Source organism: Cryptosporidium ubiquitum, assembly GCF_001865345.1.
Source record: "Cryptosporidium ubiquitum isolate 39726 chromosome Unknown contig_9, whole genome shotgun sequence".
Lineage (NCBI taxonomy): Eukaryota > Apicomplexa > Conoidasida > Eucoccidiorida > Cryptosporidiidae > Cryptosporidium > Cryptosporidium ubiquitum.
Genome location: NW_021639823.1, coordinates 115,027 through 141,690, shown reverse-complemented (window position 1 = coordinate 141,690; position 26,664 = coordinate 115,027). Strand labels below are relative to the sequence as shown.

General features: G+C 28.6%; 10 protein-coding genes across 10 annotated transcripts; 4 read left to right on the top strand and 6 right to left on the bottom strand.

Annotated features, from left to right (window-relative positions):
* Positions 1–226: 226 nt before the first annotated feature.
* Positions 227–1,741, bottom strand: cubi_01681 (diacylglycerol kinase; the record flags this gene model as incomplete). The annotated part of the gene is made up of 1 exon (XM_029018693.1): positions 227–1,741. The coding sequence occupies one exon, from the start codon at positions 1,739–1,741 to the stop codon at positions 227–229; it is 1,515 nt and encodes a 504-aa protein (XP_028874128.1).
* Positions 1,742–2,807: 1,066 nt separating this feature from the next.
* cubi_01680 (uncharacterized protein) lies at positions 2,808–4,547 on the bottom strand (the record flags this gene model as incomplete). Its single annotated transcript, XM_029018692.1, has 1 exon — positions 2,808–4,547. One exon carries the CDS (start codon positions 4,545–4,547, stop codon positions 2,808–2,810), a length of 1,740 nt encoding a protein of 579 aa, XP_028874127.1.
* Positions 4,548–5,842: 1,295 nt separating this feature from the next.
* On the top strand, positions 5,843–8,467 carry cubi_01679 (ORC CDC6 like AAA+ ATPase; the record flags this gene model as incomplete). The annotated part of the gene is made up of 1 exon (XM_029018691.1): positions 5,843–8,467. One exon carries the CDS (start codon positions 5,843–5,845, stop codon positions 8,465–8,467), a length of 2,625 nt encoding a protein of 874 aa, XP_028874126.1.
* A 130-nt stretch (positions 8,468–8,597) lies between these two features.
* On the bottom strand, positions 8,598–10,016 carry cubi_01678 (RING finger domain-containing protein; the record flags this gene model as incomplete). The annotated part of the gene is made up of 1 exon (XM_029018690.1): positions 8,598–10,016. One exon carries the CDS (start codon positions 10,014–10,016, stop codon positions 8,598–8,600), a length of 1,419 nt encoding a protein of 472 aa, XP_028874125.1.
* An 823-nt stretch (positions 10,017–10,839) lies between these two features.
* cubi_01677 (uncharacterized protein) lies at positions 10,840–11,800 on the top strand (the record flags this gene model as incomplete). The annotated part of the gene is made up of 3 exons (XM_029018689.1): positions 10,840–10,926; positions 11,004–11,141; positions 11,267–11,800. 3 exons carry the CDS (start codon positions 10,840–10,842, stop codon positions 11,798–11,800), a joined length of 759 nt encoding a protein of 252 aa, XP_028874124.1.
* A 288-nt stretch (positions 11,801–12,088) lies between these two features.
* cubi_01676 (beta adaptin) lies at positions 12,089–14,344 on the bottom strand (the record flags this gene model as incomplete). The annotated part of the gene is made up of 1 exon (XM_029018688.1): positions 12,089–14,344. One exon carries the CDS (start codon positions 14,342–14,344, stop codon positions 12,089–12,091), a length of 2,256 nt encoding a protein of 751 aa, XP_028874123.1.
* A 466-nt stretch (positions 14,345–14,810) lies between these two features.
* cubi_01675 (gamma-tubulin complex 4) lies at positions 14,811–18,803 on the bottom strand (the record flags this gene model as incomplete). Its single annotated transcript, XM_029018687.1, has 3 exons — positions 14,811–17,525; positions 17,606–17,780; positions 17,872–18,803. The coding sequence occupies 3 exons, from the start codon at positions 18,801–18,803 to the stop codon at positions 14,811–14,813; spliced, it is 3,822 nt and encodes a 1,273-aa protein (XP_028874122.1).
* Positions 18,804–19,362: 559 nt separating this feature from the next.
* Positions 19,363–20,313, bottom strand: cubi_01674 (uncharacterized protein; the record flags this gene model as incomplete). The annotated part of the gene is made up of 1 exon (XM_029018686.1): positions 19,363–20,313. One exon carries the CDS (start codon positions 20,311–20,313, stop codon positions 19,363–19,365), a length of 951 nt encoding a protein of 316 aa, XP_028874121.1.
* A 702-nt stretch (positions 20,314–21,015) lies between these two features.
* Positions 21,016–22,398, top strand: cubi_01673 (uncharacterized protein; the record flags this gene model as incomplete). The annotated part of the gene is made up of 3 exons (XM_029018685.1): positions 21,016–21,507; positions 21,580–21,714; positions 21,802–22,398. 3 exons carry the CDS (start codon positions 21,016–21,018, stop codon positions 22,396–22,398), a joined length of 1,224 nt encoding a protein of 407 aa, XP_028874120.1.
* A 749-nt stretch (positions 22,399–23,147) lies between these two features.
* cubi_01672 (insulinase-like peptidase) lies at positions 23,148–26,633 on the top strand (the record flags this gene model as incomplete). Its single annotated transcript, XM_029018684.1, has 1 exon — positions 23,148–26,633. One exon carries the CDS (start codon positions 23,148–23,150, stop codon positions 26,631–26,633), a length of 3,486 nt encoding a protein of 1,161 aa, XP_028874119.1.
* Between the last annotated feature and the right edge of the window lie 31 nt (positions 26,634–26,664).

The following is a 26,664-nucleotide window of genomic DNA, read 5'->3' as shown; positions in this document are numbered from 1 at the left end:
TTATTGTTAGTAGAATAATAGTAACTAATGTTTAATATAAATCGAAAAATGTGGGATTATTAAAAAAATAGCTAGGCCCAAAGCAAGGCTTTAAAGAAAATCATTACAAATGCAATATGCATTTCTTCAATATTGCATTATTAAAATCTGAATAAGAAATAGTTATATTTTGTAAATTTCTCAAAAAAATGAAATGAAAAATGCTTTTTATAAACCTCAAACTGCATCAATTAGATTTAAAGTTATTAAAAAGTGTTGTAGAATGTAGGGCTCTATCTGTTTTTGCCTGCAAAACCTTAATTTTTCTAGAATGTGATACATCAAAATATAAAGGATGATAAGCAATCAAAAATTCCCCGTCAACTTGGAAATAAACTTTTTTACCCGTGGCAAGGGAATTCTTCTGCTTAAAATGAAGTCGAACTGGTCCCTTATTTTGGAAAACTCTTCTTCCCATGCCCTTAATAGCTATCTCAAGTCCAATAGCAACAGCTGAAGGGAATGATACACATTCAATAACTTCATCACCCATTTTTTGTTGTTCAAAAAGCATGTGTTCAATAGACTCACGTCTTGACTTAAACCTTATCCCACAGTTACCTTTACAATATCTCCAGATATCATTTCCAGAAGCAAAAGATGGAATGTTAATAAATATTAAAGAAGCGCATGGCATTAAAGTTGGTGAAGGATTTTCAACAGAGTTCTGATAGTGGCCAACAGCATGGCTGTGGTTGTATTCGGAAATAGAGTTTTGATTATCAACTAAGTCATTGCCTCCTTTAGAACATGTGCATGAATTATTTTTAAACTTGGCGGACTGATCGGTTACAAACAAAACTTTTTCTGATGAAATTAATAGATCGGAATCTTCTTCAGTAAAAGCAGTATTTAGTGTGCATTTATCAATTATATCATAAACGGGAGTTGTGTGACGAAATGTGTTCTTAAATCCTTCAAGAGCATACCTCATCTTGTTTAAGAATGCATTCTTAGTTCGGTATCTGTCAAAACCTATACCAATTCTTGATTCCACACCAACACTAAAGTAGTTCGACATTCTAAAAGTCAACTCAGTAGCAATAGTATTGGATCCTCTATCAACTCCTTTAGAAAATTCATGATTGCTTTGTCTTATACTCCCTCTACCTTGTTTATTAATAACCTTCTTTTTTCTGGAATAAGAGTCAACTTTATAAAAGCAACCATAACTATCCACCACAGCCTTTACTGACCAAATATCATGCTCAATGATGTCTGCGTTAACCCATTCGCTAATTAGTTGCCTAAATCTATATAGACCATTATCAAATGGGTTATCTAAAACTGTCATCCAATTTAAAGCTCTTGAGAAGTCATTCCCTGTCCCAAAAGGTATTACACCTATTACCAATTTATCAAAATCAACATTGGTTTTTTCTAATTCATCCACACACCACATAACCGTTCCATCTCCACCTGCTGCAATTATGTATAAAGGAATTGAATTATCATTCATACTATTTGTGATTTCTTTTACTCTTAGAAATCCCTCTTTCTTCCCTGTCTCTCCTTGCCGTATATCATATATATGCACACTTGCTGGAACAGGATTAGATATTTTAAACATATCCATTCCTGATTTCGTGAACACTGATGCTTTATTTCCTCCAGAAGTCGGATTCACAAACAAAAAAATTGTATATGTGATCGACAATCCACTCTTAAAACTGGAGCCTGGTGATAAATCCATCAAACTCATCTCTTGACCATTAATTCAAGTTTACCGATAATAAATGTTTGTGGGTCGTACTAAAAACACGACATTTGTGTGTGGCTATTTACAGAAGATATATAAATATATATATGTATATATTCTGTAAAAAAGTTTACTGATTTTTTTTTGTATTTTATTACGTAATTGGATCTTAGTAAGAGCGCCAAGTTGCTTTTTGTTTTTTTACAGTTATTAAGACATGAATTCATTTTAAATTTAAAACAAAAACAAAAGGAAATAAAAGTTTAGGAAAATTAAGTCGAATAATATTTTTAAAAATTTACTAAAAAGTTCTTCATAACGATATATTGAAACAAAAAATTCAATTTATTGACGGTATACTTAGCTACGCTTATTTTTAACTTTGAAATATTAATATTCTTATTTAAATATTAATTAAATTTATCTCTTCTCGTTAACTCAAAGGCTCTATAGTTTCAATCATTATTTAGAAATTCTATGATTCAAATAGAAAATTATTTAAAAAAAAAATTTTCAAATATTTAAAAATCTTGAATATTATACTTAATAATTAACCTACACACATATTTGTGTGCATGCAGGTATTAATTATTGAATTACATGTAACTACTCAAAAAAAGTAGTTAATTGAATTTTTTTTTTAAATAATTGAATTTTATAAAGGTCATTTAGAAGGAGAAACACAAAATTTATATTACTTTTTCACTTAAACATATAGTTCATTCTTTCTATTGCTATAGGAAAGCCATTTAACTATTTAATTTAGCTCTTAATATTTTATTTAAAAAAAATCCCAGTTATGGAATCTTTTTTAATACTGATTAATAAGAATTAGATGTGTAAGAAAAAACTCAATTTGCAAAAAAAGTAATAAATGGGTTGAAAGTAAAAGAATAAATTAAGATTTGTATGAAATATATTCAGACTAAACATTAATTAGAAAAATAATAGTAGTGATTAAACCATTCTTACTTATTAAAATTTTTTATATGCGATTTTTGGATTAATATTAAATATAATAAAGAATTAACATATTGAGTTTGAATTAAAATGACAGAAAAAACAATTTTTAATTGATATTTTCTGAATATGATACTTCGTTTAAACTATGAATGCCATCTTTATTATATATACCAGATTCTTGGTCAATGCTATTAATAGATATTTGACATTTCTGTTTTAAAGAAGAAAGTTCTTCATCAAGTTGCTTAATAATAGATTTACATTGATGATATTTTAGTGCCATATCATGCAAGCATGTTGACAAAAGTTTAAGTTCCATCTGAGTTCTTTTTTCAATATCTTTTTTTGCCGAAAGATGTAATTCGACTTCTTGTTCTCTAATCATTATTTGTTGTTTCAAAGTAGAAATAGTAGCAAAGTCACTATCTGAAGACTTTTCAGAATGAGATGTAGAGTCACCAGGGGCTGCTTTATTTCCTTGTGATTCCAATAATTGGATACGTTTTTGTTCACTAAGAAGCAACTGTTTTTGCATATTTAATTGTTCAGTTAAAATTGAAAGTTGAGTAATATAAAAACTTTCTGTTCCAGGCTTAGGGAATGACTCAACTTCTTCTAAATTAATATCAACTTTTCCTGCAATAGATATTCCGTTATCATCCAATAATTTAACTAAGACTTTAACTTGGTCTTGCTTTATTTTAAGCTCTTTCTGGAATTTTTCTTGTTGTTGTTTTACTTTATTTAATTGTTCATTTAACTCATCCTTTTCATTTTCATTTTTTTCAATTTCCTCTTCTAAATCTGAAATTCGATCCTTTAGTAATTGTGTTGACTTTTTGTTACCTTCAGAATCTCCACCGTCCCCACCTCCCCCACTACCTCCTCCATTCTCTAATTCTTCTAATTGCTTAATTAGCTTTTCATTTTGTCTTTTTAATTCCAAAAGACTATCTACCTTTTCTTTGAGCTTCTTAATTTGTTGTTCCAGCCCTTCAACTTTACCAGCTTCACTCTTATATTGATCAATTTCAGATTGGAGATCCTTAATATCTCCTTTTAGTTTTGTCTCCAATTCTTTTTTTTCTTTAATTAATTGTGTTTTTTCATTTTGAAGATTCCAAACTTCATTTTCAAGCTTTTCAGTCTCTTCAATAGCAGATTTAGGTTTTGCTGAAACCTTTTTAAGTGCATCCTCAGCAGTTTGTCTAGCTTTCTGCTCAGATTTAAGTTGCTTTTCCAGAGCATCTATTCTACGTTCTAATTCATCAGCATGAGCCAAACTAATTCCTACTTGTCCACCTCCAACTCCAGATCTATCTTCTTCAACTTCGTCAGATTCTTCCTCTCCTTCAGCAAATTCTCCCGTTATTTGAATCATATGTTGTAACTCTATTTGGGCATCTTCGCTTAAAATCATCATATTACTAATAACATCTTCGTTATACTCACTTTCTACTGCAAATACTATAACAAATCCACATACCCTACATATTTCACATAAAATCTCATTCTGTACTTTTCCTTTTTTTTCAATAGCTGAGGCAATCAAGTCATAATCTAAAGTATCAATTTCATCACGAAATCTCCCATCCATATAATCATTAATACCGTCCATTAAGAAATGTAATCCCTTAGCCATTTCTGCACTATGCTCATCAGTTAGAACATAATCAGCGAAAAACATTGGAGATAATTCCTGGATAAATAGAAGTAAATTACTTGGAATTAATACGTCAAATACATCATTACAAGTAACATCACCATTCTCCATTATTTTAAATGTTTTAAACCACTCAAAACAACACTTTAAAGTGTTTTGTGGATTCTTAATTTTTGCTTTCATTTTTAAAAAGTATGTAAATTAATTTTTTCTGTTTTGAAAATTTCAAAAATTAAACACTTAACTTTAACTTGGATTTAATTTATTTTCTTTGATTCTCCTTTTTTTAAAATATAAATATATTTATAACATTATATAATAATTGCTCAATTTTATGATTATTTACTTAGCAAAAATTGCCAAAATTCTTCTTTTTGTTATACAATTAAGAACAAACAGAAATAATATAATTCAGATATAAGCTACTTCATATATCCAATATGTTTTTAAATTATTCTTACACCTTTTTTTCTATTTTTGTATATACTCTTCTATATATTTTCTTCTATTTAAAAATTATCGGACTTTATATTATTCATATATACATATATATATAATATATATTACATAAATATATATATATATATATATATTTGAATCCTTAAAAATTCTTAGTCTTTTTGTGCTTCAATTTTCAACTTATATACATATATTTATATGTATATCTTTTTTTACCTTTTATTTTCTCATCTCTTATTCCCCATGTGTATATTTTGTGCAATTAATGCACCAATACACACTTGGCGGGAGAATTCTGCCGCCTTAAATTAAATATTTATAGCTAAAAATAAGACAAAATTTGTGGGATGAAAAAAGGAAAATCTCAAAATGAAAATAATTAAAATATCTGAATTTATTAAAATCAATTAGGAAGTTATAAATATTTATAGCTAAATTCCAAATAATTTTAAGATTCTCACGGCTAATAATATAAGTTGAAATAGAAATAATTGTAACATTGCGTTAAAGAATAAATAGAATTTAGAGAATTGTTCTTTCTTTAGGAAATTGAGTTCTGGACTATCAGAACACAATTAAATTAAAAATAAGTTGCTTTATTCATGATTTTTAATGAACTAAGATAATTGAATGGAATTTAATTAAATTAATAATTGTAATTTAAAAAGTACAAGTTGACATTTTGAAATAAATCCCCACTTTTCACCCCTCTTAAGTAATAATTTTTTTTTTTTCTAATTAAAATAGAAAAAACTAGTAATAATTAGTAGTTTTCTGAATTATAAAGAAAACTGACCATAATTTTAATTGTTAGTTATTGCAAAATAACTTTACCAAAAAGTTTCTTAATTTAGCTGAGGGAGATCTGTTATACCCTTAATTCATGTTGCTTATTAAAGAATAAACAATTAAGTAATAAATAACTAGCGAAGAAATATTTGATTAGATGGATTATTTTTAACAAACCATATAAATATAAGTAGATAGAATTAATTTATAAAGGAAGATAAGTGAAAATAATGGCCATAGTGGATAGAAGGATTACGAGCTTTGAACTAAGGCAGAGCACAGAATCTAAGCTCAAATCTTCAAAGTTGGTTGAAAGCAAAAGCATCTTGAAAAGAGGAAGAAAAAAATATGAAAAAAGGTACTTCTTGAATATTGAATATTTAAACATTTCTTGTCAAAGCTCGGTGGCAGTTAATTCATCCAAGGATTCAAATAGTAAGAAGAGAAAAGCTGACAAATATTTAGAAACAACAGGAGTGAAAACTAGGAAAGGGTGTAAAGGAAAGAATGAAAGCTTTAAATATTTTGAAAATTCTAATGGGATAGATCAATTTGAAGGAAATACTGGGATGATTAAATCTCCAATAGTAACTTCTCAAGGATATCACTTATATACACATCTTATAATAGAAAGCAAAGAAGAACGAGATGTTTTTACAGTTGGAGATCATGTAATGGTTTGTCTATCAGATGGAGGTGAAAGACCAGCACAAATTACAGCTTTTCTATATGATCCTGAGGAGAATTTACAAGGAGTAGAATTGAGATGGTTTTATTCAGAACATGATTTGCTTGATTTAGGTAAAATTATTGACAGATCAAAGCTACCGGATAACCTATTTACATTTGAGGAGGAATTTTTGGAAAGTGACAAATGTGAGGTTTTGGAAACAAGCGTAATAAAAAGAATGATTCGTATTTGGAATAGCAAAAAAGATTATTTAAAATGGACTAAAGATTGCCTAGAAATATATTCAGGTCCTCAAAAGTGTGATCCAAAAACAATTACCGGAAAAGAAGAGTCTTTTGTTATTTGTAATTATCATGATGAAAGATTAATGGAGTACATAAAAGAGTTTAATGACGATCTTCCTTCATTTTCAGTAGAAGTTTCTGATAATTATTTGGCTTTATATCTTGTTTTAACTGACACTGGTACAATAGTCCCAATAAGTGAAAGAAGAAATCTATCATATTTACTTTCAAGATGCAGTAATTATTATGGATATTATACAAATTATTTAGCATTAAAACTCTCAATGTCTTTTGGCCCACTTAGATCACATGTAAATGAAAATAACTTAGTCTTAAAAAATTCTTCTGGGAATCAAATTGAGGAATATCCTTTGAACCAAGCATCTGCAGACTTACATTGGTCAAAACGTCCAAAAAAAGTTCTTCCTTGTAGAGAAAAGGAACATGAAGAAATTACTCATGTGCTAAAAACATCTATTTTAAATGAAGGAGGTGGAGTTTTATTTATTGCAGGTTTACCAGGTACTGGTAAGACTGCAACTGTGTTGAATACTTTGGATATGCTTGAGATAGAGATGAATTTAAGTAATAAAAACGAAAGTAAGATTTCTGTTTGTTATATCAATGCTCTTCATTTAAGTAGTCCTGATCATTTTTATAGAACCTTCTTACAAAAGTTGAATGGAGCAAATACCTGGGCTCCTAGCAAGGAAGCATGCTATTCATCCTTAGATAAGTACTTGAAAGCTAAAGGTAGTCCAGTAACTATTCTTGTGATTGATGAGATTGACTGGCTTCAAAAGAATGCAAGTTCCAATTCTAATTTGGAAGGATCCAATAATTCATTGCTCTATACTTTATTTGATTGGCCATTCCAAAAAAATACCAAGTTGATTATAATAGCTATAGCTAATACAATGGATCTTCCTGAAAAGCTTATTCCAAGATGTACATCTAGGTGTGGATATGCCAGAATTAATTTTACTCCATTTTCTGTTGAAGACATGATCACTATTTTAAACGACAGAGTAAAGTATTTTTCTGTTAACTTATGTGAAAAAGCCATGGAAACTTCAAATAAAGTGGAAGAGGTAAGAAGAACAAGCCCCAGAATTAGAAACAAGAGCAAGAATATTGTCTCTGAAAACGATTTTGAGTCTATATTCTGTAGCAAAGCTATCGAGTTTTGTGCAAGAAGAATTGCTCAGCAGTCTTCTGATGTTAGAAGAGCTCTCCAGGTCCTTCACAGAGCTTGGGAGATATGTAAACAGGAATTTGAACAAAAGATTAGTTCAAAGGGAGATAGAAACAGTAAGAATAACAGAAAGTTTCAAGTTCAAATTCCACATGTACAAGCAGCTTGTAAAGAGGTATTATTGAATAATGTGTCAATTAACCTAATTGAAACACTTCCTCTAGTTTATAAAGTGTTTTTGGCCTCTCTGATTTTGGAACTTGAGCTTAAACATAGAATGAAACTTAAGGAAAAAGAAGATGAAAATGAGGATTTTTATGAGGATGATGGATTTTTAAACCTTGATAATGACAGAGTCTACGAAAATTCCGTTTCTTTATTTAAAATTGAGAAAAGAATGTTTACAATTCTTTCATTATCAGGATATGTATACATGGAGTACTTAGATACATCATTTATTAAGATTATTATTCAGAAGTTAGTATCATCAAGAATTATTCAGACGTTTAAAGGAGCTTTGATTTCTTCTTCTTCATCCAGTGAATTTGAGCAAGAGAATGAAATTTATTATGAGACTCTTAATATTTTTGGGTCAGATGTTTGGGTATCACTCCTAATAGATGCTTTGGTGTTGAAGAACTATCTAGTGAAGAATATACCCTTCAAAATTCAAGGTTTTGAGTAATTCATAAATAACTTAAATATAAAGGGTAGGAAATTACAAGCTATTTAAATGAAATGATTAATTAATTAAAATAGCATTTATCTAATTAGTTTAGCCTATTTGAATTAGCTAATATATCTTATTTTATAATTTAATATTTAAAATGAGCCAATAAGTCATCTTTACAAATGGGGCATACAGTTCCTCTTTCAAACCATGATGTAATACATTTTCTACAAAAACAATGAGTACATGGAAGCCATAGAATTTCCTGCTGATCCTTAAACTCATCCAAACAAATTAAACACATTTTTTTATCATCATCCAAATTCTGAGATCTGGATAAATTGAATTTTGAGACTGGTAATGCATTTTGAATATCTACTGGTAAACCTAAAATATCTTCTTGATTTTGCGATATTCTATCTCTAAGTCTATTAAGCACTATTGTTATATTACCAGCCTCACCATTTCCATATACTTCTTCATACTCATGATCGTCGTACTCTTGATTGTGCTCATGCTCATTTTCATTATACAAAGTCTCTTCATCCTCAGAATTTCCTGACTCATCACTATCATTTTCCTCTATAATAATTTGTTCTTGGCCAATAATCAATGATCTACTTCTAATATCGTTATTCCTTCTAGACATTATATCAGAAATCTCATCATCATCAACCTGAATAAGTTCAATTACATCATTATCTTCATTATCACGCTCTTGTTCGTCGTTATCTTCTCCTTCCTCATTAACAATAAGATGATCATGAAAATGATTATGAACATCTTCCATAGATAAAAATCTGGGTCTATTACTGAGTCTATGATTTACATTTATGTTTCTACCACATTCAATAGTTGATCCGCCACTTCTTGTATTTCTGAATTGAACATTATGACCAGAAGAATTCTCCCTTTGAGTAGTGTGCCTTCTTTGTATTCTATGTGATAGGTTGTCGAAAAGCTGCTCAATTTCAACCCCATTCCTCTGAATCTGTTCATAAATTGATTGGCTTCTGTGAATTCTCTCTGTTAACCGATTATGTTCCCTTTCTACTAAATCAAACTGTTCCATAATTCTATCAGCAAAACTTCTACTTCTATTCATAAAACTACTATTGTTCTCAATTGTTTCTCTAGAACTAATTCTAGGTCCAGAAGTAATTCCAATATCTATATTTGGACTACTCATAGACATTGACCTATTTAATGCTCTTATATCATTAATTCGGCGATTATATACAGTATTTCCATTACTTACTTCAACACCAAAAAAACGACTTTGTGGGTTTCTTACACTCGAACTATGATCTCTTTCAACCACATAGTTTCTATCTCTATTAAAATGGTTAGGTTCATTTACCATTCTCACTCTTGATTCATTTGCTAATCCTCCAAATATACTACCAGTTATATCCCTCAATGGAGTATAAGGCCTTGAAAAATTTTCAAAACTCCCATAGTGTCTGATATCAGGATAGCCGGATAAACATGTCTGAAACTCTCTAACTAATATATGGTTTGCTTCATCTCCTCTCTGTCTGGAAGGATATATATTTGGCCCCATTTACTTTATTCTTCTTTTATTCTCTATTCTAAAACTTCCAAATTACCAAATCACTCTATTTATCTAATTCTAATTATATTAATTTGTTGAATAAAACTTATTTCTACTCTTTACTACCTTTGTTTTTTATTCTCTTAAATCTTTTTATTTTTCCCTAACTCGTCCATTAATTTTATTAGATAAAGAACTTGGCGCCTAAACAGAGGGTACCGAATAATAATGCAAAATTCAAGATAAAATTAAGAGGGGAGCAAGAAATTCAAAAAATATCATGAATATAAGTTTAAATTGAGTGAATTCACACTTATCGAAAAAAATTAAGGATTTATTAATATTGATAGACTTGAAATATTTTTATTTATACTTGCATGTGAAATCATTAACATAGCTAATAGTAATTTAACATTTAAGGCATCTCTTAAAAAGAGAGCAAAAAAAAAGGTATTGATATAAACAATTTATGTTTTCAGTATGTACTATCTGGAGTTGAATTCAAATTTAAAATCTTTCGAACAAAGTTTAAGAATATCTTTTATTATGTTAAATTAAATTTCTGTATAATAAATCAAACTTAATAAAAATTCCGGTAAATAGTAAACGAGGGAAAAATAAGCCCTAAATAATTTATTTGATAATTAGCCAAAAATAAGGTAAACAATCAAATTTTGAGAGAAATCTTCTCCTTTTAAATTAATTAAAGAAAAAGAGATATTTTATACACATTTTATTGAATTATTTACCTAAATATACCGGCTAAACTAATTATTGTTCTATTTGTAACAAGTCTAGTATGAATTTAAATGATATTTTTAATTAAGGAATAATGAGTAACCAAATTAGAGATTTTTGTGATATAGCTATTTTGAAAGCTTCTTATGGGGTAAACATTGGTCAAACAATTTATGTGAGAGTAAGTTAGTATATTTCTTATCTATTTATATATATATGTAATTCTGTAATTATTATTATTTTTCATTTTTTCCTAAGTGGATAATAGGTACCGAATATTATGATGGTATTGATTTGAGAGAATGTACAGAAAAGGAGGAAATTGTGTGGTGGCCAGGGAAAATATTAATGACAGAAAAAGAGGAAAGAGATTCGAAAGGCAGAAGAATATATATGGTAAGTTTACCAATCACCAAACTTAAGGAGTCTTTAGTTAATTTATAAAGTTAAGACTTCATTTGTATTGTTGGAAATATATCTCATTTCTTTTTAAACTAACTAACTTCTTTTTAATAATGTAGTTAAAATATGAAGAAAGGGATGAATTCAAGTCAGATAATGCCAGAGTTGTTTTTGAAAACAATGAGAGAATATCTCATTTAGATTATAATGGGATTTCTTTAAGATATTGCAAGACTAAGGATGAGATTGAGAATATCAAAGAAAGTTATGAGAGTATGGAGCATACACATGAAGGAATAGAAGATTCTGAAGATGAAAAAACGATTAGTATTCAAGAAATACTGGAAGGAGATCTTTTTGGATTTAGTGGTTCAGATGAGAGTGAATCTGGTGAAGCAGGAACATTAACAGGAACAAGTGAAAGTGGTGGTTTTGCAAGTATATTTAACTCCTTACCTCATGAGAAGAAAATCAATCTAGCTCAAGGTTACAGAGAATTTGCTGATAAGTTTTTATCATTTTTAAAAAGTAGAATGAATGATGACCAGAACAAAAATACGATAACCATAGATGATGTAAGAGACTTTATTGCTTTTTTAGGCCTGGACACCAATAATGGAGAAAATGCAAATAATACAGGAAACAATAAGTAGTAATTGTAATGATTATTAACAGTACTATGGAAAAGAAAATTATTTAAAACTTGGTGGACAAATGTAAAACTTGAATTTTTTCTTGATTTTACCATAAAGTCCATACTTTATGTAATTAGCTCAAATTATAGTATAAAAAAATATGCATTCACAATAATTAAGTATATAAACGCATAGTATTAAACGTCTAGTTTTCTCTACATAAATTTACTACATTTAGAATCATCTAGTTAGTGTAACCTTTCTGTTTATAAAGTAGTAACATTAATATATCAAAAATTTTCCCAGTTAAAGAGACAACAAATCCATAGATGTGACACTATTATTGTTTGACTGTAAGTTTATACTTCCAGTATGACTAGTATCTCCTTTATTATCTTTTAATACACTAACATTAGAGACAGGAAGTCCAAAATCCAAAAGCTCTGAGCTTTGGAACTTGTTTGAGCTCATATCATTGGAATTTGATATAATATTGTTGCTGTTAATGTTTGAAATCGGAGTAGAGTAAGAAATGATATCATCAATATTTATAAGCTCGTTAGTATTTGAACAACTAACAGAAAAGTTGGAATCAATGTTATAAGGAAGAGCATCAATATTCGATTCTGAAGATGAAATTAAAACTGAGTGATTATGAGATTCAGATAAAGCCTGAGAATGATGTTGAATTGTATTATTATTGTTTATATTAACAAAATATTCTGAAGGTTTTTGGTATACAGATGAAATCATTCCAAGTTCTCCTATTAACTTTTCAAGAAGCTTTGGTTCAATATCAAAGTTTTTTGAAGATATTACTGTCTTTTGTGAAAGAACAACTTTTCTAGTCTCCTCAGGATTTGTAGAAAGAAGTCTCCAGTATATTAAGGCTCTATCTCTAACATCAGGATTTTCAGCATTAGTAGTTGCAAGCCTAAAAATATCAGTAACTAATTGTTGATTATGAATTGGAGCCTTAAGGAAACATTTTACTATGGTTGTAAGTATTTGGAGTTGAACAGAAACTGATTCTTCAATAAAAACATCTACAAAGTATTGGAGAAAATCACTCAAAGTTTCGTTCTTTGTGCTTGGTTTTGACCCTTGAACGAATTCATAAACTTCTCCTATAATCCAAACAAAGGCAGATCTCGATTCAGGCTCAACAATACATTCGGATACTTCCATTAATAGAGGAATAACATTCGGGGATAACTGTGGGTAAGATCTCAAAATATCCCTTAAGGATATAATTCCCTCTTGAATTATATGGTCCTGGTGAGAGGTTGTTATAAGCTCTGTAAGAATCTGAAAACATTTAGAAGCAGTTTCTTTGAATTTTATAGATATTAATGCAATAATCTTAATAGAATTTCTTGAGAATTCAATATTTGTATCAGTACTATATTCTTTTAATTCCTTTAATAGATTATTAGCGGTATCTACCGATACCATTCTATATAGTAAATTAAGCTTCTCAATCTTTATGTAAACAGGATCATTATATTTACAGTAAAAGAGCTTCATTTCTGACTCAAAAAAGCCAGGGTTTGATTGTACAATTAACTGAACATTCCTTAAGACCACATATTGTATTTCAGGAGGGGACGTTGTAAGTAAAGTAACTAATGGTGGTCTTAATTTACGTAAAGTACCTGTAATTAGTTCATCATTTTTAAAATTTTTAAGTAAATTCAAAATAGCTCTTACTGTAGAAAGAACTACTGCAGGATTAGCATGAGAAAGTCTAGAAGTTAACCTATCAATAATTTGTTCACTATCTTTCTCGGATGCTACTTTCCACTCTGCTACAACATTCAATATATAAATTTGACCCCATTCAGTACATTCATTTAAGGCTTGTAAGATCTGGTGTTTCTCTACCTCACTAAAAGCTAATCTATAGAACCTTTGATCGTCATTTATTGTCTTATCTTGATTTTCCTCTTTTATTAATTGTAAAGACTCAAGCTGATGACCTTTGTTTATGCTAGTCTCATAAATCTCCAATAAGCTTGCAACAGTATTAGCTACTACCATTGCACTTTGATCCTTAAGCATACCTTTTAATAAAGAAAAGAATCCCTGTTCTTCCATTAGAGTAGGTGAAATATCGTATAACTTTGCTATACAAATCGCTGCAGTTTTTCTAACATAAGGATCAGGATCACTACATGATCTTCTTAATGGTTCAACTAAATACTCTGTAATTTGTTCAAGTCTAATATATCCCATAGTTCGGATGGCTAATGCTCTAATTAAAGGATTTGAATCCATAGAATCTTTGAAAAAAGTATTCACAGCTAAAATAGCCAATTCTGGCTGCACTTTTGCATAGTTTATTATATAGAGATATACTAATTTCTTCAGTTCAATGCACCCAGTTTGCATACAATTCAATACATCTGGAAACAATGAGGATACGTCTTTTCCTACTGTCATTGCTGCAATCACCTTCTTAACTGCTTCCTTTTTTTTTTCCTTACTAGATGAGTGCAGTTCTTCTTTTAATTCATGTAGCTCTCCTCTCTTTGAGCCTTGAAAGTATCTTCTATCATTCATTTCTATTAAATATTGTAATACACATACACCAAACCACAATCAAAAGATTTGTTTTAATTTGAAATAACAATATATCCAAAGACTTTCAAAGGTTGAGATTCTTAGTTTTTCCTGTTCTTTTATACAATATTAAGGAGAAAAAAATAAACAAACAATTCAGATGTAAACTCTCAGTGTTAATAATTCACCCTTATTTGATTATTCAAATTTTCACTTAAATACTTTATCTTTTTTAATTATATTTTTATGTTTATACCTAATTTTATTTTGGTATTTATTTTTATTCCCGATTTACATATCTTATTTTCCCCTCAATTTTTTTCGGTACCGTAAAACGGCATATGGTTTGGGCGGGAATCCCTCAATAATATTAAATTATAAATTAAATCTAAAATTGAAAATTAAAAAGAGAAAAGTTTTAAAGTTTGAACAAAGTTATTTAGAATTATATTGGGAATTATGATGTCTAATAGTTACCATAGTAACTTTTGTTTGTTTTGAGAGAAGTTGCACTAAGTTTGGAACTTAGAAGATCAATATAGCTGTTATTGTTTAGTCCATCAACCATAGATAATGGATATTGATTTTGTTTGTTTTCGACATTGTTTTCGTCATTGTTTTCGTCATTGTTTTCGTCGTTATTTTCGTCATTGCTTTCATAATTATTGTCATAATCCTCGTTCAAAGTACTTCTGAATGTATCTAGTTCGTCTTTGTAGTTACCTTCGAAGTCATCCTGGTCATCAAAATAGTTGTCGCTATTATCTTCTTTGAAATCTGAGTAGTTTTCACTTTCATCATCTTCTGAGTGGCCTTCAATAGAATAAGTTATATTTTCTTTTCCGTATTCTTCTTCCTCAAAAATATATTCCGAATAGGGACTAGCAGAATTGGAAGGTAAAGTATTGTTGTATTGAAGATGGTTGAGGTCAGGAATATCAATATTCCATTTGTGATTATTAAAAATGGATAAAAGAAAGCTAAAGTGTTGGTACTGGATATTGTTGGAAACTATTGAAACTTCAGAGCAAAGATTATCCCAAAGTAGAATAAAGTTATTCATAAAGCTTATTGTATTTTTGATAAGAGATTGCCACTCATCACTCTCCCAAGGAAAATTAATTTCTTCAACATTTGAAAATGAGTAGTTAGCCTCAATAAATTCACTCAAATTATTCCATCTTGATACTTCTCGAAAAACTGAATGACTCCACTCGCTTGTTAAAATTAAGATGGATGTCAATGGGTTTAGAATGGAAGGTAAAAGAAACCCAGATTTCAGAATAAGTGTTTGAACAAGATCATTATGCTTTTGTATAATATTTTCAAAGTCTCGCTCTTCCTTTACTTTATCAAGAAATTCAGTGAAATTTTGGTCAACAACAAAATGTTGAAGAAATGAATAATATTCTCCAATAGTTACTTGCAGAACCCATCTACAATAAAAGATATAATTCCAGAAATGATTCACTGGATGTTCCATAAAAAATGAGGAAAAAGTTCCTCTTCTATTTCCATACCTTAGGTTAAAAGTTTCTCTCCATACCCTTTCAAGTCCATTATATGTTCTAAAAAATAGCCAATAAAAATCAAATAGATTGTAATAATGTTCCATATTCTTTTTTGTAAATAGAAGTGGTAAAGGCCAGTCAAATTTTTGGACTATTCTTAATCTGAAGATATGGTGGTCAAAGCTAATTCCAGTTATATAAGAATTCAATGAGACATTATTTAATAAATTATAGTTATAGCTTGTACTTGATATAGTACCTATACTGCAAGAGTTTGCTAGTTGAGAAATTACATCTGAATTATTAGAGGAACTTATATGGCACCACTTAATAACCTTAAATTCTTTCTCTTTTTGAACTTTCTCATAGTCATTATGTCTTATTAAGTGTATATAACATGACGAAGTTTGCAAAGGTAGGCAAATATCAATATTAATATGTTGAATACTTAATACCTGTGTTGGTCTTCCAAAAAGTGAATTTGAGCCAGCAAGACCATTCTTCAATGGCTCCATGTATATTGAAATGTTCGATTGTTTGAATAAAATCCTTAGTCTGTATGTGTATAAGTCACCTTCCATTAAATTAATAAAAGGATTAGGGATTTCAATTAAGTTAGTCTTTAGCATTGAATAGTCATTTTCAGTATTCAAAAGAGATTTCAAATGTTTTGTATGCCAGTATAACTTAATGCAAAATTCCATGACTTGTTTTTTCTTGTCTTTAAATCCAAAGCTCCAGGTGAGTCTTAAAAACTCCCCGTCATGCTCTGATCCATCTTCCTGAGAACTATTAAGCCCACCAACACTAAATGGAATTTTGCTAGATGCTGTGAGTAATAAGGAAGAAACTAAATTTACAGAAGAAGCGCATTCTAATATATGGTTGAAACCATCTATGATACGTATAGGCCATTTAATCTTGCACATCGAAATCACATCAACATCGTCATAAGCTGTACCAAAATAACCATCTTCAGTACCATAATCTTCAGAAATGCAACCTTCATTATCTCTATCAGTTGCATTTTCCAATGTCTCATTCTGCGAATTTAAATATTGTCCTGCATGCATCCCAAATTTCCCGCCAAGATGGAGTATATTATCATTTGTAAAAGAACAATTAAACACGTCAATTAATTCGAACTCATTTAAATTAAAATTGAAAAGGTCAAATGTATCGCAACAAAGGTTAACTTTGGAGTTTGAGAAATCATGATGTGAGTTTGAAGTGTTATTACCTAATTTGATTAAAGTTAAAAGGTCTTTCCAAGCATTCGAGATGAATTCGGATTGCACGCTATAATTTGTATTACGTGTGTGGGAGTCATCATAGGTTATATTCCTGTAGAAAATGGAATTATCTAATTGAAGAAAAGCATCAGAGGTTCCAAGGAAATATAAATTTCGAATTAACTTAATGTTTTGAGAAAAAATGTTTTCAAATGCCAATTTTTGGGTAAAGTCTGGCTGATTTCTTACAATGATAGAGTCATACATAAGGGAAGAAACATCTCTTCTAAATTTCTCTAGAAATCCCTCCATATGTGACTGAATATGCGGAAATGACTCATTTAAAATACTGGAAACTTCTTCTAAGTAGCTTTGAAATCCAGTTTTGTTCATTCTATCTCTAATATCATTGCTTCCATATCTGTTAAGAAGTCTCACCTAAAAGTAGAGAAAAATGTAATAACAAGAAAAAACCGGTAAAAATCTTTTTTAAGGACAGATCAAAAAGGTAAACTTACAATTTTTCCAATTCCAAAGATTTTGTATAAAAACTTTACTGTAAAGAACTTCTTAGTAAAAGATTCATATCTGGTGTAAAATAGTCCTTCCCATTCAAACACTCCACAATGGATAGCTTCCTCCTCACAATAAAGCTTGCAAAGATTTTCTTCTAAGTCCAGAGCCTCAATACAACTATATTAGAGATGAGTTTAAATAGTTAATTGGTTAAAGAAGATACCAAAAGTTGTAATTCTCTGATTTTGGTGTAATTATTCAAACTTACCTATCATTTGAAGGGAATGAAAATGATACTGATAAGCTGTCATCTTTTTTGGAATTGGAAGAATCAATAGGAATTGAAATGGAAAATCTCCCAACAATAAATTCCTCAAAAGGGTCAACTAACTTTCCCAAAATAATCCAATTTATCATTTGATAGCAAAATACTCTGCTACAAACTAGAAGAAAGTTCCTACTCACTGATTCTTGGAGTAAATCTCCTGAAGATGTTCCTAAATAGAAATAATCCAATATATATCCGCATGGAACACTTATATATATTTCACATACATTTTCAAATTTTTCCATTGTAATGAACATATTTGAAAATGAGAACTTGCAAGTAGAATCTACTCTAGAGTTAAGAGCTAGATTATACCATTCATCAATGAATTTCATAAATTTATCTAAAACTCTAGATGGTTTTGCAATGGATGTGAAAACAAAAGTAAGAGGCAAACTTGGATTGTCAAAAATTTCTCTTTCTAACTGATTAATTTTCTGAAGAAATCTAATAATATATTCCTGCATACATTTTGCTATTGCGTGTATATATAATCCAACAGGGTTAATTCTTAGTAATCTTTTCTTAAGATCAGCCTTAATTTGAAGCTGGTGGTTTTTCTCATGGGTAACTTCTGAACAGGAAGCTGAGTTTGAGTTCAAATTTGAATTGTAATTATTATGTCTATTGTATACTGAACCCTGAACTCTTTTAACAAATTCATTAATGGAATAGAAGTCGCTAGAAATATGCAGAATCTTGTTAACTAACAGTTTTTCAGTTTCTGACAAATAATCTTCCACGCTAGATTTCAGTCTTAACCTATATTTATAACTAAACAGGGATATTGAGTTACTTGTAAATTCGATGGGTTCTAATTCAATTTTATCCCCAATAAACCCTGTTAAAGAAAGTAAAATATCATGTATCATTTCTTTTAAAGCCCCACTTCGAATCAATCTGTCAGGTCTTAAATACCAAAAGGTTTGTATCTCTAGACGCTAATTAAAATAGAAAATCATAAAGTTTACTTTCTCATTCATATTGTAATTTTATATCCGAAATTTTATAAAATGATATATTATTTCTTTTAATATAAATTTGTTCCTTTTTTTCCGCCAGCATTTTCTTTAAGTTATGCAGTGGGTAACTAATATTTCTTTTAGTGTATATACAAAAATAATTGGCTTACCCTCATGTAAAAAAGGCGCCAATGTTAAAATTACAAATTTGCATGTAAAAATAAGAATTGAAAGATTGAAAAAATAATTAGTAGTAACATTAATGTTTATTTTAAGTAAATGATTATTATTTTGTAAACTTTCTCTATTGGTATGTATTTTCCTTTTAATATAGACATTATTATATTGTAGTTAGTAGATTTAAAATGAAAGATTTTGACAGAATAGGGCTAAATTCACGTAGTTTTCATTGATTAATCATAATTCATCTGAAAAATAAAATGAGGAATTTGAGAATATTAATTTGATGTTAGTCATTATAAGGAAGGTTTTCAAGGTGACTCCAATACTCTTCAATCCTTCTGAATGAAGACAAAGCTAATTCGTAGGAGCTTTTTCTCCCCAATAACCTGCTCTTCTTTTCTAGATTTCTCTCATATTTTGTAGAATCAAACTCAAGACTTTTCTGATCTGTTACCATAATGTAATACTCTAACTTAGCATTAATCTGACAAATTTTCGATTCAATAATTTCAATAATACTCAAAACTTCATCTTTAAACTCTTGCAATGTGCTCTCTGAAGTAATGTACCAACAAGAGTTTCTAATTTGCCTCATTAAAGAAGTAATTTCTTCTTGTTTCTTGTTTTTTGTTTCCAATTCAATCAATTTATATTTTTCATCTTCGGAATTCTCAACTTGATCATTAACCTCCTCTTCAATGTTAATTTCCGTTTCTTTAATGTACCTTATTATCCCAGAATTATTTAAAACAGGATTTTCCAAAAACTCGATTTCAAAGCCTATCATTAAAAAACATTTGTGACTATTGAAATACAATTTAGGATTAAATCCTAATGTTTCTCCTTCTGCGTCAATCATTAATTCGCCTTCAGTTTGAACATTATTTTGAGTATCTTCTTTATTACCTTCCATTTCATCTCCAGAACTTATATTTCCACTCTCGGAAATTGGTAAATCTAAATTGCTTCTTTCCATATCATCTATAAAGATTAGTTGATCCTCTTCCTCATTTTCCTCAGATAATTCACTATCAATTGATTCATCAATATCATATAACAGTTTCTCAGATATATCTGTATCATATATATCTGGGTCAATTTTTCCATTATTTAAATCTCCTCTCGAAAATGGTCTAGTTTTGATTAGTGAAATTCTAAAAAGAATGTTCTTTTTCTCTGTGAAATCACAGAATGATAATACAAGGCAAATAAAGGAAAATAAATTAATTGGTTTCATTTACTTTAGCTTAATCTTTGAAACTAAAAATAGTGTAAAATGTGACCAATTCCATTTTTCCCTCGTTAATACATTATTGCGATTATAAATTTATATAACATTGGACAAAACTATATTATTAATTTCAGTCTACAAATTAAAAGAGAAAAAGAATGAATTATTTTTTAAAAGTAATATCCACCTAAAAGCTTATATAATTCAACATTATTTTCAAAATTCTATAATTTCAATTAATTAAACTACATAGTACTGCTAACATGCAAAAAATTTAAAATCTATTGTATATAAAATTTGCCCCTCTTTTAATGAATTTTTTTTCAAAACTAATTAGTCTCCTTATTTAAATTGCTTATGTGGTATATTTTTACATTTTAAAACTTAATATAGAAAAATATTGAATAGGGTTCTTTCTCATGCCACTATTTTTAAATGGTATTTATTTAATTTTACTTTCATCACCAATACATTATTCCACTTAATAATTTGTGCACATTTTGGCGCCAATAATGGTGTCATGTGGCAAATAGTCAAGTGTCATGTAAGACTAAAAACAGAAGTGAGATGTATTGAAAAGATTTTTTAAAAATTATCAAATTAAAAAAACGGGAAAATAAAAAACACAGTTAGGGAATTTGTGAGAGGTTGGGAGGAATTAAGTGTAACTAATGAAGATTTGACTATCAATACTTATGAAACAAGATAATGGGATGTTGTGCCACAAAAGATGTGAGTGCGTTAAAGAATACTAAATCAAAAAAGGATAATCATAGCTCAAAGCTATTTCAGAATATAATTAATAGCAATATTTTTGAGAACCGATTATTATTTTTTCGAGATTTAATAAATGTTGAGCAATCAAATTACAAAAATAAAGACCATGCTTCATCGATAGAATTTATTCATCCTCAAATGAAAGAATTACATGCAATTTGGATAATCTCAATGTTAAAGAAACTAAGATCTGAAATAGATACAATCTTTTTATTATCGCGATTAATTGAAATAATGGAGTTATTGGACCCACTTGATGGAGATTCCATTATAAGGAATCACATGTATGAGTCAGGTGCTGTAGAAATATTGTCAAATATCATAAAATATCATAAAAGATCCCCCGAAATTGTGTTAATATGTATTTTCTTACTAACGCATTTATCTTTTAATGATGGGATTTCAGAAAAAATGGTTCTATTAGTAAGTTCATTAAATAACTTATTATTTAATTTAAAGATTAACTTAAAAATTCATTAATTTCAACTATCAAAGATTATACCTGAAATTTTGGAATTGTTTACACATTTGGAAAAGAATTTTTGGAGCTGTTCAGCAAATAATACGATTTTAATGGCAATTTTTAGATTAATTTTTATTTCTTCATCTGATTCATTAAGTGTATCTGAGGTGAGTAAATTAATATTAAAAAAACATTTTATGACTTAATTTTTTCTTATTGTATTTTGAAACTTTTAACTAATTGATTAATGATAGATTTGGGTTGATTCCAACATTGGGAAAAAAATTGTGTTGTATTTAAAAGATGAAAATGTTGATGAAAGAACTCAAGTTTGGGGATTTGCAGCTCTGAAATTTCTTATTAGATCAAGTTTAAAAGCATGTAACGAGTTTTTGAAATTAGGAGTTTTTGAATTAATAACAGCAAAGTTAGGGAAGAACCAAGATTTATTTCTTATTGAGAATATATTTTCAATATATGTTTCCATATTATCCACTTCTCAAGACTTTAAATTCAACAATCCCAATATTTTAAAGGAAATATTGGAAATTATTGATATTAATGTTAATAATGCCCAAATAGTTCAACAAGGCTTAATTATCTTAATTATATCATGTCAAAGAACTGAGGTTTATTCTCATATTGTTGCTGCACACGGAGCAAAGAAGATTATTCAATCAATTATCAATGTTTATAGAAAGAATTTCGAATTTACTCAGATTACTAAACTTTCAAAGCAGTTACTAAAATGTTTATGTTCATTTTGTTCAAAAACTACCTCAATCAAGCTCGTTAATAATCAGCTTGTTTTTTCACGTCAATTTGATCCAGGTAGGTTTAATATTACTTAAAAAAAAAATCCTTATTTAAAAAAAATTAAGCTTTAGATAACTATGGTATATTAAGGATGGATTGCATTTCAAAGAATGACCCAAAACAGCTTAAAATGTGGTTTTGATATCATTAGAAATTAATCAATCAGAAATCGAATTGTTAGAATTGGTATATTTCTAGAATGTTAGTTTATTCGAAGAGAAATGGAGAACAATTATTACAAAAGAAGAATATTCAACAAAAAGAATGATTCAAAAGTAAATATTGGATAATGTGTAGCATACTATTAAATATTATATTTTTTTTTGATTAACTTCCGATTTTTCTCTTACGAGGATACTAGTTAGAGCATACTGGTCAAAATTTGAATAAATAAGATTTAATTACCAAATTTGTGAAAGAATTCAATTAAGCTATAGAAAAACAGATTAGTATTATCATATTGACATAATAACATTAAAAATCATGATAATTTGGTTTAACAGTAAATAATATGGATACATTTTAATATACTTAAAAAAATACTATTATAAAAAAAAATAAGGCAAAATGTTAATAATAAACAACTAACATTACTATAATCAATTTATATTATTTATAATTTAATTAGGAAAACTTGCAATTTAATTATTAGTCATTTAGGCGGGCGATTCATATTTTGACAAGGTTCACTAGTAAGATAATCAAAGAAAAAAAGGTTAGAGTTAAAATAAATAAAAGAATGATGAATTTAACGACAAATAGATGAACTGTTGAAAATTAAGCAATGATATTAGATAATGTCGATCCAACAAATTTGGTTAGGAAATTTACTTTACCAAATAAGTTGGAAGTGCTAATTATTTCTGGCTCAGACAAATTATCGTCATCTGTGAGTTTTGGGCTGAATGTGGGATCATTTTTTGATCCAAAGGAATACTTAGGCTTTTCAAAGATTCTGGGCTGTATATTTCAGTATATTCAGGTTGATGGAAAGTATTTTACGAAATTGGTTGACTCCATACGAAAAGACAATCTAACATGTATAACATATTACTGGATTCCACAGTCTAGTGAAACTACGATTGAATTTTCAGGAGTTTTTTCATCTGAATGTTTGGATGAATATTTAGGAAGAATAAGAAATTCTTTGGAAGTAATGGACTATTCAGATGAAATTATAACTAAATGTTTAGGAAAGTTGAGAAAAGAGTACGAACACGAGATCAATTCTGGCACAACTCAAAGAAAGGCACTTCTAAAATCAATCTTTGAATCAGGATTAAAAGGATCACTTAAGAAAGATAAAGATTATGTGATTTCTGAATTAGTAGCAGAAATTAAAAAGTTTAAGAGAAATTATTTTAGTTCAAATATTATGAAATTGATTATAGAATCTTCACTCTCTTTTGATTATCTCGTTAAGTTGGTGACTAAGCATTTCTCAACTATTCCTAATTTAGAAACTGATATTAGAAAAATGAGTTATAATTTGGCATTGAGTAATTTGCATACTGAAGGCTTGTCAGGAAATTTGGTTGAATACAAAGGAAATAATAATAAGATATCATTTATGTTTGTATTTGATTCCGAGAAAGGAGCTCTTCTAGGCTCAAATAGGATGCCTTTATTTGAACATTTGGTAAAGTACTATTTTTGTGGAGATTTCTCAGGTTCACTCAGAAATGCAGTTTCTCCTCTTACATTAACTTGTAAAGTTGAATATTTTGCAGAAAGGCTTGCCTTTGTATTGCTTGAAGTGGAATCTGAAGGAATAAATATTGTATTTGAGGAAACTCTAGAGCTGGTATATAGTTCTGTGGTACTTCTTCGCAAGACCAAAATTGAGAGTGATTATTTAGAATTTCTTATGAATCACTGCATCGCAAACTATATGAACTATAATCTGTTTGATTACAAACTCAATATTCGGGATAGAATTAGCTCTTGGATTGATTATAATGTCTGGAATAAACTAGAAAGGTTTTGTAAGGATAAAAGACTCACTTTGGAAGTTTTTAATCAACTTTTGACTTTTCTTGATATTGATAATTTACTTATTTTTCTTAATTCAAAACAATTTAGCTACTCATTAAATAGCCATTATGAAGACTATGAAGATCAAATTAAATATAATGATGATTATTTAGAATATGGTACCGATCTTAGTGAAAATATTGGTAAAAACACTAGTATATACTTTAGTAGTTTAGGAAATGATGAAAATCTTGGTAAATATAATAAAAATAAAACAACAGATCAGGATGAAAGATATTTTTATAACTGTGAAGGAATATTCTTTAAGGTTAAATACAATTTTTTGAAAATTCCTAGAAGACTAGTAAATCGTTTAAAGAATACAAAGGAATCATTTGGTCTAATTAATGGGCTTTCTAGACCCTTTATTAACCCATATACTCCAAAAGATTTTAAATTGGTAGACTTTGTCTGGGAGGATTTTCCTAATACTAGAATGGCTGTAAAAAATATGGGTATTGAAGTCATATCAAATCCATTTGCAGAAACCAATGTTGAAATTTATCCTTCTAAATATTTATTATCAGGAGTAAGAGGAATATTTACAAATCAAATTACTCAAGAACATCATTTAGCTATAAGTAAATACCATGATACACAAATTTCTTTATTAGATAATATAAATATTTGGTATAAAGCTAGAAATTACAAGAGACAACCATATTTTAGAGGAATATTGAGATTAAGTTCACCATATAAATCATTCAAAATTATTAACTTAATTTTAACCTTTATTTTAGCAATATCAATGAAAATTATGTTAAACTTTTCTTTACTTAAAGATGCAAAACTTTCATTGAGTCCAAAAAATACTCCAGAATATTCTTCTGTTTTTCCAAGCTTGGATTTTGATATGAGTGGATACAGCTCAAGTTTATACCCTCTTTTAAAAACAATTTCTACTTCATTAAATTCAGAGGAAATCATTTCTGAAACTTTTTCTTATGATTCAATGCGAGCTTATGAAAGAAAGTTAATCAACAAAAAGAAATCAATGACTTCAGAACTTAAAGCAAAAGAACTTTCTTTGAGAATAACTATTCCAAATTACCCAACCTTGGCAAGACAATTTTTTGGTTTGAGCCAAACTAATCGAAAACAACTTTTTGATGAATTTAATAAGTTTAAAGAAAATCTTTGTATAGATGGATTATTTGTAGGTAACTTGGATAGAATTGAGTTGGAAGAATCTTTGAAGGATTTTTCTTCAATGTTTGGTTCTAAAGCTACTAATGTTCAATGTCTCAAGCTATTTAAAAGAAGATCTTTCCCAATTAAAGATGTTCGAGGGACAATATACAAAAAAATGATTTATCATTACGTTCGTCCTGATTCTTCTATTTTTTATGATACTTATATTAACTCAAATAATGAAAATAAAGAGATTAAAAAATATAATTCAACAGTTTCTATAGAAAATTTATTCAAATTTTTGAATGAGGAATGTGGCCATATTGATATTACAAATAGTACTATAGAGAGTGGTTACCTGGGTTTTGAAACAAGTTCTAATGAATTTGGACCAAATGTTGCTTTATTAGATATCATTATTTACAAGAATACTCAAAATTTGGATTCTGATGATATTGGAATTTTATATTTAAATGATGCCTATTATAATATTATATGGTTTAAAGAATCTCTTAAGATTACAAAGGCAAGTTTGAGTTTAAAAACTTCCATTCAAAAATTTGATAGCTATTATAAATGGAGCATTCAACTAGATTCTTGGGAATATTCAGCAAACGATTTAGGTTTATATATTTCTGAATTAACAAATGTTTACCAGAATAAACTAATATGGACTTTTAAAGAAGACTATGATATGATTAAAAATCTAACTATTTCTAAGCTCAAGAATGGACTTATTAAGAGAAACATTGATGAGGAGTTTAACTCTCATAAATTCAATATAGGGTATTCAGATTCTATAATAAAGGAGCTTGATAAGCTCAATTTTTTTGATTTTACTAACAAAATGAGTAACATTTTGCGTGATAATACTTTGTTTCTTTTGGTTCAAGTCCAATCTACATCTCTAAACAATAAATTTTTTAATATAAAATCTCGAAATCTTAAATCAAATAATAAAAATCATAATAGACTAGAGATGACTAAGAATGGCATGATCTCTATTCCATCAGGTTACAAGTACATCAAACATATAGATGAGCTGGTTCTGGATGATAGAATCCCCACAACTCCTTTAGATTTTGACGATGATGGCCTTTTATGACCAGATTGAAAGTAAGGTGTAGGTTAAAGGT